The sequence below is a fragment of the Anolis sagrei genome, chromosome 10 (genome assembly GCF_037176765.1).
Source record: "Anolis sagrei isolate rAnoSag1 chromosome 10, rAnoSag1.mat, whole genome shotgun sequence".
Lineage (NCBI taxonomy): Eukaryota > Metazoa > Chordata > Lepidosauria > Squamata > Dactyloidae > Anolis > Anolis sagrei.
In genome coordinates, this window is record NC_090030.1 from 3,464,308 (window position 1) to 3,479,393 (window position 15,086).

General features: G+C 43.1%; 1 protein-coding gene across 1 annotated transcript; it reads left to right on the forward strand.

Moving 5' to 3' along the window:
• Positions 1-4,619: 4,619 nt before the first annotated feature.
• Positions 4,620-12,588, forward strand: MCTS1 (MCTS1 re-initiation and release factor). The gene is made up of 6 exons (XM_060756410.2): positions 4,620-4,846; positions 6,593-6,745; positions 7,756-7,853; positions 7,955-8,088; positions 10,488-10,555; positions 12,366-12,588. Exons 1-6 carry the CDS (start codon positions 4,836-4,838, stop codon positions 12,445-12,447), a joined length of 546 nt encoding a protein of 181 aa, XP_060612393.1. The 5' UTR covers positions 4,620-4,835; the 3' UTR covers positions 12,448-12,588.
• Positions 12,589-15,086: the final 2,498 nt, after the last annotated feature.

A 15,086-nucleotide genomic window follows, 5' to 3' on the forward strand; every position in this document is an offset into this window, starting at 1 on the left:
CTGTTTCCCTCTCCTTCCTTCTGTTCTTTCTTCCTCCCTCCTTCCCCCTTCCTTCCTTCCCGCCCACCCTGCTTCCCCCCTCCCTCCCTCCCTCCCTCCCTCCCTCCCTTCCTTCCTGCCCTCTTTCCTTCCCTCCCACTCTGCTTACCTCCTTCCTTCTCTCCCTCCTACCCTGCTTACCTCCCTCCTTTTTTCCTTCCTTCTCTCCTTTCCTCCCTCCCACCCTGCTTATCTCTCTTCTTCCTTCCTTCTCTCCTTCCTCCGCCCCAACCTGCTTCCCTCCCCCCTTCCTTTTTTCCCTTCCTTCCCTCCCACCCTGCTTACCTCCTTCCTTCCCTGCTTCCCTCCCTCTTTTTCCTTCCTTCCCTTCTTTCTTCCCTCCCACCCTGCTTGCCAACCTCCTTCCTTCCCTCCCACCCACCCTGCTTACCTCCCCCACCCTGCTTACCCCCTCCTTTCTTTTCTCCCTTCTTTCCTTTCTTCCTTCCTTCCCTCCCTCACTCCTTCCCTGCCTGTTTCCCTTTCTCCTTCCTTCCTTCCTTCCTTCCTTCCTTCCTTCATTCATTCATTCTTTCCTTCCTTCTGAACCCCAAAACTCCAGATGATGTATCCCAGTGGCTTCATGTAGATCGGTTGTTCCCAACCTTTTGGACCCCTGACCAACAATAGTACCAAAAGGATTACAGATCAGTTTTTGGTCAACTTTAGATTCGGTTTGGTTATTTGGGGTGCTTATTCAGAAAATTGGACAAACCACCTCAGCTCTAGTTTCTAATGCAGAACATATTCTACCCAGTAGTCACCATCTGCTCATCCACAGAAAACCATATTTGATAATCTAGAGATGATGTGGTAGTAGTAATCTTTCGTGGGTAGTCAGCCTCTCCCTCCCGACATACCCGTTGCCTAAGAGAGTTTCATGAGACCAGTCATGTGGTTTTGAGACAACAGTGTAGTAACAGTAAGGCCGTGGACCATATTTTCATTCTTGCAGACCACTGGTGGTCCACAGGCTACAGTTTGGGAACCACTGAGGTAGACGTTGAATAACATTGGGGATAGCAATGAGTCCTGTGGAAGACCACAACCCACCAGCCATGAGGTCGAGCAGGACTCCCCCAGGACCACCTTCTGGGAACGGCCTGAGAAGAAGGATTAGAACCACCATAGCACATTGCCTTCTAACCCCATTCCCTCAAGCCTTCCCAGAAGGATACCATGATTGATGGTATTGAAGGCCACTGAGAGGTCCAGGACGGTTAATAGGGTCAGACTCCCCTGATCAAGTTCTCCGTGTAGATCATACACCAAAGTGACCAAAGCTTTTTCTGTTCCACGTCCCAGTCTAAAGCCAGATTGATTCGGACAGTCAACCTGATCCAGAAATCCGTATGGTAGTGTACATCCAGCCTGCCATTTTTGACAAGGACTGAGCCCAACTCCTTTCATAGTATACAACTAGAGTAGAAAGTAGCATGACAACGATAGTCTACAATGCATTATTTGTATGTCGTTGAAAGTGAGTCCAATCACATCAGTCCCTCGCATGAATCTGAACTGAAGGCAGGTTTCCATTGCTGTGGGCTGGAAAGGCAGGGCATGTTTATACGAAATAAAAGCTGGGTATAATAATAATAATAATATAGACGTGGATTCAGTGGATCAAAGACGAGCTTGAAGAGAAAGAATGATAATTTGATTTAATTTTATTTCACCTCTTTTATTGTGATGCATTATTAAATACATTAATAAATGATAAGTTATTTATTTTCATTAATCTATATAAATCAAAATGTAATGTTCATTTGTGCGATTAACAGAACTCAAAAACCACTGGACGAATTGACACCAAATTTGGACACAAGACACCTAACAACTCAATGTATGTCCTTCACTCAAAAAAATGATTTTGTCATTTGGGAGTTGTAGTTGCTGGGATTTATAGTTCACCTACAATCAAAGAGCATTCTGAACCCCATCAACGATGGAATGGAACCAAACTTGGCACACAGTTCTCCCATGACCAACAGAAAATACTGGAAAGGTTTGGTGGGCAGTGTCCTTTAGTTTTGGAGTTGTAGTTTGCCTACATCCAGAGAGCACTGTGGACTCAAAAAAGGATGGATTTGGACCAAACTTGGCACAAGCACTCAATACGCCCAAATATGAACACAGATGGAGTTTGGAGGAAATAGACCTTGACATTTGGGAGTTGTAGTCACTGGGATTCACAGTTCACCTACAATCAAAGAGTGTTCTGAACCCCACGAACGACAGAATCGGGGCAAACGTCTCACACAGAACCCCCATGACCAACACCAATACTTAAGGCCATCCAGTCCAACTCCCTTCCCCAGGGCATGAAAACGCAATTAAAGCCCTCCTGATAAAAAGCCATCCAGCCATAGATAAAGATATATATGATTCACACACACAGAGAGATAATATCATAGATTTGAAAGGGACCCCTAAAGAAGGACAATGATATGTTGAATGTTCCAGAGTTGGCAAACCAGACACTCTCCACATCAACGCAAAGAAACAGAAAAAGAAAAACAGTTTACCCACAAGCATCAAGATATTTCATATTTTAGAAACCAACACTTTCTCATTACTTTATTTTCCAGATCAACAGACTGGGCCACAGCAACGCCTGGCAGGGGACAGCTAGTAAATAATAAGTTATTTGCAGATTATTCAAAAATAATAGTAATAAATAAATTAATAAAATATTTAAAATTGAACACATAAAATTTAAGTCAACATTGGCATGTTTTCAAGCTGCTAGGATGGCAGGAGCTGGGCCTAACAACGGGAGCTCAACCTGTTCCCGGATTCGAAGTGCCGACTTTCCGGTCAGCAAGTTCAGCAGCTTAGACATTTAACCTGCTGCACCATTATTATTTATTAATTATTAAATACATTTTAATTGTTATCTCATTTAATGGTTAATTGTGTGTTAAATTTTAAACGATTTATTAATAAATAATTTAATATTACTATTTTTACAACTAAACAATTATTTATGAAAATGATGTATTTATTTATAAATAATAATATATTAGTAATGTGTGAAAAGAAATAAACATATTTATTATTAATCTATTAATAAACAAAGGATTGTTTATGAAAACAAATTGTTATTCATAAATAACAATATTAGTCATTTGTGAAATGAAATAAACATATTTATTATTTACTTGTTATTAATTACAAATAATAAACCTTTTACTGTATATGAAAACCATTATTGATTAATTTATTATTCATAAATAATAAATTATTAATCTATTAATAAACAAAGGATTGTTTATGAAAACAAATTGTTATTCATAAATAATAATATTTGTCATTTGTGAAACGTATTTATTATTTACTTGTTATTAATTACAAATAATAAACCTTTTACTGTATATGAAAACCATTATTGATTAATTTATTATTCATAAGTAATAAATTACGTATTAGGCATTTATGAAAATAGATGTATTTATTCATTATTATTATTTTATTTAATGTACTGTATTATTAATTGCTGGAAGAAACATTAACAACCTCAGATATGCAGATGACACCACTCTGATGGCCGAAAGCGAGGAGGAGCTGAGGAGCCTTCTAATCAAGGTGAAAGAAGAAAGCGCAAAAGCCGGGTTGCAGCTGAACGTCAAAAAAACCAAGATTATGGCAACAAGAATGATTGACAACTGGGAAATAGAGGGAGAAAATGTGGAGGTCGTGACAGACTTTGTATTTCTAGGTGGAAAGATTACTGCAGATGCAGACTGTAGCCAGGAAATCAGAAGACGCTTCCTTCTTGGGAGGAGAGCAATGTCCAGTCTCGATAAAATAGTCAAGAGTAGAGACATCAGACTGGCAACAAAGATCCATTGCCTAGTCAAAGCCATGGTCTTCCCTGTAGTCACCTACGGATGTGAGAGCTGGACCTTAGGGAAGGCTGAGCGAAGGAAGATCGATGCTTTTGAGCTGTGGTGTTGGAGGAAAGTGCTGAGAGTGCCTTGGACTGCGAGAAGATCCAACCAGTCCATCCTCCAGGAAATAAAGCCCGACTGCTCACTGGAGGGAAAGATACTAGAGACAAAGTGGAAGTCCTTTGGCCACATCATGAGGAGACAGGAAAGCCTAGAGAAGACAATTATGCTGGGGAAAGTGGAAGGCAAAAGGAAGAGGGGCCGACCAAGGGCAAGATGGATGGATGGCATCCTTGAAGTGACTGGACTGACCTTGAAGGAGCTGGGGGTGGTAACGGCCGACAGGGAGCTCTGGCGTAGGCTGGTCCATGAGGTCACGAAGAGTCGGAGACGACTGAACAAATGAACAACAACAACTGTATTATTATTGCTAAATAATAATATAATGAGTAATGACATTAATAATTAATGCGTTTACTTATTCTGCAACCAGTAAATAATAATAATAATAATAATAATACTAATAATAATACTAATGTCAATGGAGGCCTTTCCAAGAAGCCTATAGGCCTCAGAAGCCTCAAAGCAGGGTTTGTGGGTCTCCATGGCAACGGCGGGGCGGAGGACACGCCCCCTTCCTGACGTAGCGGCGCCTACATCAGAACCGAGGGAGGAGTGAGTTGCGGCCTCATTTCTGTTTTGCGACACCGGGAGCCGTCAAGCGGCGTTTGCTTTCCGGCCTGGGCTGAGCAGGAAGAGCAGGAGGCAGGGCCGGAGAGGCCTGTTCCAGCGGGCGGGCGGCGCACTCGTCTCTCTCTGTGTGTCCGAGGGCGGAGGCAAGCGGGCCGGCGAGGGGGTCCAGGAGACTCCCAGGCCCTCGGTGCGGCCTGCTCCGCGGGACCCAGGATGTTTAAGAAGTGAGTGCAGGGAAGGCAGGGCGGGTCCCGGTCGGGCCTGGAGGCCTCGAGGGCCGCTCCCACGCAGGGCCCTCCCTCGCGGCCACAGAACCCGGATTATCAAGGCGGATTATCCGCAATATCTGCTTTCAGCTGGGTTATCTGGCAGTGTGGACTCAGGGCCCTTCCACGCGGCCATATAACCCGGAATATCAAGGCGGACCATGCACAATATCTGCTTTGAGCTGGGTTATCTTGCAATGTAGACACACAACCATATAACCCGGATTATAAAGGCGGATCATCCGCAATATCTGTTTTCAACTGGGTTATCTGGCAGTGTGGACTCAGGGCCCTTCCTCGCAGCCATATAACTCGGATTATAAAGGCGGATGATGCACAATATCTGCTTTGAACTGGATTATCTGGGAGTGTAGACACACAGCCATATAACACGGATTATAAAGGAGGACCCCTCCACGCAGCCATATAACCCGGATTATAAAGGCGGATTATCCGCAATATCTGCTTTCAACTAAGTTATCAGCCAGTGTGGACTCCGGACCCACCCACACAGCCTTATAATCCAGATTATAAAGACGGATCATCCGCAGTATCTGCTTTCAACTGTGTTATCTGTCAGTGTGGACTCAGGACCTTTCCATGCAACCATATAATCCGGAATATCAAGGCGGATCATCCGCAATATCTGCTTTGAACTGGATTATCTGGAAGTGTAGGCACACAACCATATAACCCGGATTATAAAGGCGGATCATCCACAATATCTGCTTTGAACTGGATTATCTGGCAGTGTAGACTCAGGGCACTTCTACACAGCCATATAACCCGGAATATTAAGGCAGATCATCCGCAATATCTGTTTTCAACTGGGTTATCTGGCAGTGTGGACTCAGGACCCTTCCTCGCAGCCACAGAACCCGGAATACCAAGGCGGATCATCCGCAATATCTGCTTTGAACTGGATTATCTGGCAGTGTGGACTCGGGACCCTTCCACACAGCGATATAATCCGGAATATAAAGGCGGAGCATACACAATATCTGATTTCAACTGGGTTATCTGGCAGTGTAGACTCAGGGCCCTTCCACACAGCCATATAACCCGGGATATCAAGGCGGTTCATCCACAATATCTGCTTTCAGCTGGGTTATCTGGCAGTATGGAATCAGGGCTCTTCCAAGTAGCCATATAACCCAGATTATCAAGGCAGATCATCCGCAATATCTGTTTTCAACTGGGTTATCTGGCAGTGTGGACTCAGGGCCCTTCTACACAGCCATATAACCCAGATTATAAAGGCGGATCATCCACAATATCTGCTTTGAGCTGGGTTATCTGGCAGTGTAGACTCAGGACCCTTCCATACAGTCATATAATCTGGAATATAAAAGCGGACCATTGACAATATCTGCTTTGAACTGGGTTATCTGACAGTGTAGACTCAGGGCCCTTCCACACAGCCATATAACCCAGAATATAAAGGCGGATCATCCACAGTATCTGCTTTGAACTGGATTATCTGGCAGTGTAGACTCAGGACCCTTCCTAGCAGTGTGTTTTTTTTTCTGTCTCAGAAGTGACCTTCCAATGAAGTCTGCACTTGTATTGGCATAACAAAGGAATAGGTGTATCCGATAGGAGTCATTTCTGATTAGTTGTGTGTAGGTTTTGCTGGGAATTGGTGAGGCAAGAAGATAGTACAGCTGCAGAAATCACTTCTGAAATTATATTTTCACTTGTCAGATTTGATGAAAAGGAGAATGTGTCGAATTGCATCCAGTTGAAGACCTCTGTTATTAAAGGTATTAAGAATCAACTGATCGACCAATTTCCTGGTATTGAGCCATGGCTAAACCAAATTATGCCAAAGAAAGACCCTGTCAAGATAGTACGATGGTACGTATTTCCTTCTGCGTTGCTCTTTGTTTCCTCCCCTTGTTTCCTTGCTGTGTTGATATTTTTGGTCTTCTGTGACAAACCTTTTCAATATCACAGAGGAGATTGGCAAATGGGTAGCAAAATGCTGGCTATTAGTATTTATGTGTGAATGTGCTGTCAAGATGCCTGTAGACTTATGGCAGCTTCATGAAGCAATAATATAATAATAATAATAATAATAATAATAATAATAATAATAATAATAGCACTTTACTTATACTCTGCCCTATCTCCCCACGACAATCATTCAATGCCATTTTGGAGAGCGAGGACAGAGATATGTTGTGTTGACGTCCTTGGAGGTTGTGCTCAAATCCAGCCACAGGGGGGTGCTGTCGCTCCATCCTCTATGACAAAGCGCCATTAGGACTTCCTCCTTCCTTTTTGTCGTGGGCATTTTCTGATCTTTTTTCTTTATGGTGTTGTAAAATACCTTCCTTGCTTGTTTTAGCGGTACCTAATTTCTCTACTTATAGCTCAAGCTGTTTTCGAACTGCTTAGGTCAACAGTAAGCTGGGCTGACAGTTGAGAGCTCATGCTGACCTGGGTCTTCGAACTGGCGACCTTTTAGTTGGTAGATCTTATCATCACTGCTGATTTACCAGCTGTACTAAAGCCCGATTCAAGTACATAGGGTCATCTTAGACAGGGAATGCAAAGGTGATTTCACCAGTTTCTTCCATATAGGGGCAAATGATCTAGTAATAGTGCGCTGTCCTCGATTATGTTTTTGTCAGGATGTGTGTCTGTAGATAGGGAAGGATGTAAAGTTTTCTTTTTAAGGTTGAAACAAATATACCTATGCAGAATGGATGGATGGATGGATGGATGGATGGATGGATGGATGGATATATATATATATATATATATATATATATATATATATATATATAAAAATATGTTCTCCACTTTAATACAAAGAAGCAGACAATAAAGCTCCATGAAGTAATTATTTTTGTGTATTCTAGTCATGAACATATAGAAATCCTCACAGTAAATGGAGAGTTGCTGTTCTTCAGGCAAAGGGAAGGGCCTTTTTACCCCACACTGAGATTACTTCATAAATGTAAGTGTGTTGAGAAAACAAAAGATTTCGCAATGCAGGGACGGGCTCAGTTCAGTCAGTCTCTTACCTTCTTTGCTTATGTTTTCCCCCTTCTTTCTTAGATCCGTTCATTCTACCACATCAACAAGTTGATAAAGGAGCCATTAAATTTGTACTTAGCGGAGCAAATATAATGTGTCCTGGCCTGACGTCTCCAGGAGCTAAACTTTATCCTGCAGCTGCTGATACAATCGTGGTATCCTTGGGGAGTCACCGTGTCTTAGTCTCTGTATTGTGTGCTGGGTTTCTGAAAATGAGCGGAACACATTTAGATGTCAGTGTTGAGTTTTTGGATCTGATGCTTCGCAGGGACTATGTCGCCATCTTGTAACGTGCAGCATTGTTTAGGAAATGGAACTGAAAATGGCCAGTTGTGTTGCGAAAGGTGCCAGAGGGAGAGGGTTGTACTTCGTTTTAAAGGAAAATTACCACTCCCAGGTGAGGCGGTTTGTCCAGTTTCATTTTGCGCATAATATAAGCAAATGATCTCAGTAGGGCAGTAGGCCTATACAACAATTGCTGAATATTCCAGATATGTGGCCTTTGCTCTAAAACAGTATTTCCTCAACCTGGGTGAGGTTGCGAGGGGGTTTCAGAGGGGCACTATAGACCATCAGAAAACATATTTCTGGTGGTTTTAGGAACCCTTTTGGCAGAGAAGGCTGTCATTCCCTTCCTTTTTGGAAACAGACGGTGAATCCTCCCACCAAAAGCCCTCCTCCACTGCGATTGGATGGCCTCTCAGCCAAGGGGAGGGCTATTTCTGAGAGTTCAAGTGTGGAGAGCAGGTGTGCTCGGCACATGGCAGTGTGGTGAGGGAGAGTATGCGAGGCTGGAGGGAGGTTCGCACTGGCTAGACAGGGGGGTTCTGTGTTGGAAGTTTGGCCCAATTCTATCATTGGTGGGTTTCAGAATGCTCTTTGATTGTAGGTGAACTATAAATCCTAGTAACGACAACTCCCAAATGTCAAGGTCAATTTTCCCCAAACTCCACCAGTGCTCACATTTAGGCATATCGAGTATTCGAGCCACATTTGGTCCAGATTCATCATTGTTGGAGTCCACAGTGCTCTCTGGATGTAGGTGAACTACAACTCCAAAACCCAAGGTCAATGTCTACCAAACCCTTCCAGTATTTTCTGTTGGTCGTGGGAATTCTGTGTGCCAAGTTTGGTTCAATTCCATCGCTGGTGGAGTTCAGAATGCTCTTTGATTGTAGGTGAGCTATAAATCCCAGCAACTACAACTCCCAAATGACAAAATCAATCTTCCCCAACCCCTCCAGTATTCAAATTTGGGCATATTGGGTATTTGTGCCAAACTTGGTCCAGTGAATGAAAATCCATCCTGCATATCAGATATTTACATGATGATTCATAACAGGAGCAAAATTACAGTTATGAAGTAACAATAGAAATAATTTAATGGTTAGGGGTCACCACAAATGAGGAACTGTATTAAGGGGTCGCGGCATTAGGAAGGTTGAGAAACACTGCTCTAAAGCAGTAATATGTGGTCCTTTTTCCTTGATAGACCACAATCCTTTGAGTGAATACAGGGGAGAGCTTGGGAGCAGCATTGCTGAAGCTAGACAGATATGGATAGCCTGGTCATACATATATTTCTCACTCATTAATATTCTAGAAACTTAAATTTCTACAGGTTCTTGTGGGTTTTTTCCGGCTATATGGCCATGTTCTAGAGGCATTTTCTCCTGACGTTTTGCCTACATTTATGGCAAGCATCCTCAGAGGTAGTGAGGTTTGTTGGAGTTTGGAAAATGGGTTTATATATCTGTGAATGGCTGGGGTGGGGCAAAGAGCTCTTTTCTGCTGGAGCTAGGTGTGAATGTTTCAACTGGCCACCTTCATTAGCATTTGAAGGCTTGGCTGAGCCTGGGGGAATCTTTTGTTGAGAGGTGTTAAGATGTGCCTGGTTGTTTCCTCTGTTGTAATTTTAGAGTTTTTTAATACTGGTAGCCAGATTTTGTTCATTTTCATGGTTTCCTCCTTTCTGTGAAATTGTCCACATGCTTGTGGATTTCAGTGGCTTCTCTGTGTAGCCTGACATGGTGGTTGTTGGAGTGGTCCAGCATTTCTGTGATATTTATTTATTTATTTATTTATTAGATGCACTTATTGACCGCCATTCTCAGCCCTTACGGGCGACTCATGGCGGTGTACAGTACACATAAAAAGACAGTTACAGAGGCCAGTATCAACAACATATGACTATACAACAAATACAAACTACATAAATGATATGGCCATGTTCTAGAGGCATTTTCTCCTGACGTTTCGCCAGTGGTCCAGCATTTCTGTGATATGGCCATGTTCTAGAGGCATTTTCTCCTGAGCTCACTACCTCTGAGGATGCTTGCCATAGATGCAGGCGAAACATCAGGAGAAAATGCCTCTAGAACATGGCCATATAGCCCGAAAAAAACCCACAAGAACCTAGTGATTCCAGCCATGAAAGCCTTCGACAATACATTAAATTTCTACAGTTATTTCAGGGTGTCCTTGTTCTGTTTGGAAATGATGCTTATTTCTGATGTCCTGCACATGCAGTGTCTTCCTTAGCTTACTCTTCTAGGCAATAATGGCAGAAGGCAAGCAACATGCCCTGTGCGTTGGAGTCATGAAGATGTCAGCAGATGATATGTGAGTCTTTATTCTAAACGGGGCATTTTATCCTTCATTGTCACAGACTGAAATAATCCGGTCAAGATGCAAAGCGTTATTTCAGGCTTACTACAGCTTAGTATTAAATGCCTGCCTCTTCTGCAGGAGGTCTGTTAAAAGAGTTGGTATTTGGAGAGTCTATTTATTGGAAAATACTAGGGTAGACTGGCCGTAATTTACAACACTTGGCATAATATGGCTCTGTACATTCTTTTTTAAAAGCACACATGTCTGATTGTTTGATGAAAAAATACTTTCCATTGGAATTATAAATTAGGTAAATTTCTGGTTAGGACGGGTTTGATAATGTTAGAAAGAGAATTGTAATTCATTACCAATGTTGATGGATAAAAAGCAATGGCTGTGCTGGCTGGGGATACTGGGAAATGTCATTCAAGGGAGTAAGTTTTCCTCAGCCTGGTTAAGGCCTAAGTGAAGAAAACTATCCCCCAACTGCTATCTAGCAAATTGTTCAATATCTTGGACTTTAAGGATTTTAGCTAATGCTGTCAGAAGATTTGGCTGCTGTGTTTTCTGGGATTTCTGGCCTGACGTTTTGCCCACATCTATGGCAGGCATCCTCAGAGGTTGAGGGGTCTGTTGGAAACGAGGCAAGTCAGGTTTATATATCATTGGAATAATGTCCAGGGTGGGAGAAAGAACTCTTGTCTGTTGGAAGCAAATGGGAATGTTGCAATTCGCCAGCTTGATTAGCAACGAATAGCCTTGCAGATTCAAAGCCTGGCTGCTTCCTGCCTAGGGGATCCTTTGTTGGGAGGTATTAACTGGCCCTGGTTGATTCTCCTTGTCTGGAATTCCCCTGTTTTCTGAGTGTTACTGTTTATTTACTGTCCTGATTTTTAGAGTTTTTTTTTAATATTGGTAGCCAGATTTTGCTCATTTTCATTATTTCCTCCTTTCTGTTGAAATTGTCCATTGTCCACATGCTTGTGGATTTCAATGGACGACTCTAAGAACTACCACATCAGGCTACACAAAGAAGCCATTGAAATCCACAAGAAGCATGTGGACAATTTTAACAGAACGAAGGAAACCATGAAAATGAACAGAACCGCCAGAATCAAGACAGTAAATAAAGGACACAACTCAGAAACAGGGGAACTCCAGACAGCAAATGATCAAGTGCCAGTTAACACCTTCCAAACAGAGTATGCCTCCAGGCAACAGGGGCCAGGCTACTTCTATGCAGATGCCCTCACTGATTGACTTTGCAGTTGCTAGGCTACTCTCACTGATTGACTTTGCAAACTTCATAGCGACCCAATGCTAAAAAAGCTCAAATCAGGACAGTAAATAAAGAACACTTAGAAAACGGGAATTCCAGACAGGAAACAAAATCGGTTAACACTTCCCAACAAAGGACCCCCCCCCTTCCCGGTTAGCATCCAGCCAGGCTTTGAAGCAAAAAGGCCATTCAATGGTAATCAAGCTGGCCAAACATTCACACCTTCCTCCAGCAGACAAGAGTTCTTTCTCCCATCTTGGACATAATGCCAAAGGGATATATATAATCCCCACTTGCCTCGCTTCCAAAAGACCTCACAGCGTCTGAGGATGCCTGCCATAGATGGAGGCGAAATGTCAGGAGAGAATGCTTCTGGAACACAGCCAGAACCAAATGATTCTGGCCATGAAAGCCTTCGATAACACGCTGTCAGAAGTGTATCTAGGTCATGTAGAGGCGAATCCTATTTATCTACCCCAAAGATCTGGAAACTGATGCCTTGCTGTTCTTTTCTCTCCTGCCCCTTCCTGCTTCCTTCCACAGAGAGAAGGTCAACAAAGGGATCGGCATTGAGAATATTCACTATTTAAATGACGGCCTCTGGCACATGAAGACGTATAAGTGAAGTGGCAGATGAGTCGCAGCTCTGACAGATTGCACTCCCTGCCATTGTGGACTACTTTGTAATTCTGTTTTTATGCGTGACTGAATGTACAAACTTATTTTGTTCTGTGGCTATGCTAAATAAATCAAGTGAATGCTGAAATGGTGTTGAGACTCTACTTTCACGTTCTAAAGAAGTATTCCTTCCAGTTTTCCAAACGAGGTGGAACACCTCAAGCGTCTTTGGAGATTACATTGTGAAAGTGGTGATTTGTTAGCTATGGGAGTTTTGTGGCAGCTTTCATCCTTCTGATATTTATTTACTACTAGCTATCCCCTGCCACGTGCTGCTGTGGCCCACTCTGGTGGTCATAGGGGTTCTGTGTGGGGGGTTTGGCCCAATTCTAACATTGGTGGGGTTCAGAATGCTCTGTGATTGTAGGTGAACTACAAATCCCAGCAACTACAACTCCCAAATGGCAAGGTCTACTTTCCCCAAACCCCACCAGTGTTCACATTTAGGCATATTGAGTATTCATGTAGAGTTTGGTTCAGATCCATCATTGTTTGAGTCCACAGTGCTCTCGGGATGTAGGTGAGCTACAACTCCAAAACCAAAGGACACTGCCCACCAAACCCTTCCAGTATTTTCTGTTGGTCATGGGAATTTTGTGTCCCCAGTTTGGTTCAATTCCATCGTTGGTGGGGTTCAGAATGCTCTTTGATTGTAGGTGAACTATAAATCCCAGCAACTACAACTCCCAAATGACAAAATCAATTTTTTTGAGTGAAGGACATACATTGGGTTGTTAGGCATCTTGTGCCCAAATTTGGTAACAATTCATCCAGTGGTTTTTGAGTTCTGTTAATCCCACAAATGAACATTACATTTTTATTTATATAGATATTTATATACCGCTACTCTCAGCCCGAGGGCGACTCGGGCAACTATTTATATCCATCAGCAGTGGGTTAAACCCTTGTGCCGGCAGGACTGAAGACCGACAGGTTGCAGGTTCGAATCCGGGGAGAGGCAGATGAGCTCCCTCTATCAGTTCCAGCTTCCCAAGTGGGGACATGAGGGAAGCCTCCCACAAGGATGATAAAAACATCAAAAAATCATCTGGGTGTCCCCTGGGCAACGTCCTTGCAGACGGCCAATTCTCTCACACCAGAAGTGACTTGCAGTTTCTCAAGTTGCTCCTGAAACTACCAAAAAAAAAAAAAAAGCCATGCTAGGTAAAGCATTTTCGAATTAACATTTGGAAACATCCGACAGACTAAAACCTTTCCCTTTCTAACCTAAAGGAAAATACCATATATACTGGAGTATAAGCTGACTCAAATATTAGCACAAAAACTGGGAAAACGTATTGACTCGAGCACAAGCCGAGAGTGAGAAATGCATCAACTATGGGTAAATTTCAAAATAAAAATAAATACCAATCAAATTGCATTAATGAGGCATCAGTAGGTTAAATGTTTTTGAATCTATATAAATAAAAATGTAATGTTTGTTTGTGGGATTAACACAACTCAAAAACCACTGGGTGAATTGACACCAAATTTGGACACAGGACACGTATCAGGCCAACGAGTGACCATCACTCATAGAAACACTGAAAAACACAGTGGAAGAGACTTTAAAAGCCAACCCCCCCCCCCCCACAAATACATTACAACGCATGCACAAAACCACACACACACATGCAAACACATATATACTTATACAGAAATATATACACACACAAAACACATATACACAGACGGCCACAGCAACGCGTGGCAGGGGACGGCTAGTATTTACATAAAAGTGTAATATAAGATAAAGCTGTCCAACTGATTAACCTTCTTCAATGCAAATGTGCTTACATTGTTGTTCATTTGTTCAGTCGTCTCCGACTCTTCGTGACCTCATGCACCAGTCCACGCCAGAGCTCCCTGTCGGCCGTCACCACCCCCAGCTCCTTCAAGGTCAGTCCAGTCACTTCAAGGATGCCATCCATCCATCTTGCCCTTGGTCGGCCCCTCTTCCTTTTGCCTTCCACTTTCCCCAGCATCATTCCCTTCTCCAGGCTTTGCTGTCTCCTCATGATGTGGCCAAAGGACTTCCACTTGGTCTCTAGTCTCCTTCCCTCCAATGAGCAGCCGGGCTTTATTTCCTGGAGGATGGACTGGTTGGATCTTCTCGCAGTCCAAGGCACTCTCAGAACTTTCCTCCAGCACCACAGCTCAAAAGCACCTCTCTTCCTTACATATCTTCCCAATAGTTTATTTTGGGGGAAATGCTGTGCGCATATGAATAAGGCAAAGTGGGAAAGACTGGCGTGGGAAGGCGATGGGAAAAAAGGACTGCAAACGTGAAAACGTTGGAATGGGAATGTTGAAAAAGTGGGAAAATGAGGTGGAAAAGGGTGGCTGGAAAAGTAGGACAGATTGGGGTATGGGGAAGGGGGAATGACTGAGGTATGAGAAAGGGGTGGAAACCGGGAAAGGCTGAGATAGAAAGGGCTGGAAAAGTGGGAAAGACCCCAGTCTAGAGTGTTAAGGGGGGATTTCTTTACCTCCTTTTCCCCTTTCCTTCTCTCCCATTCCTTCTTTCTCATTTTTCCTTTGCCCCTAACTTCCCTCTCACCTCCTTTCCTCCCTTTTCTTGCTCTT

Coding starts and splice junctions, on each gene's coding strand:
- MCTS1 (XM_060756410.2), top strand. Junction 7,854..7,954: donor ACTGAGATTACTTCATAAAT/GTAAGTGTGTTG, acceptor CTTCTTTCTTAG/ATCCGTTCATTCTACCACAT. Junction 10,556..12,365: donor AAGATGTCAGCAGATGATAT/GTGAGTCTTTAT, acceptor TTCCTTCCACAG/AGAGAAGGTCAACAAAGGGA.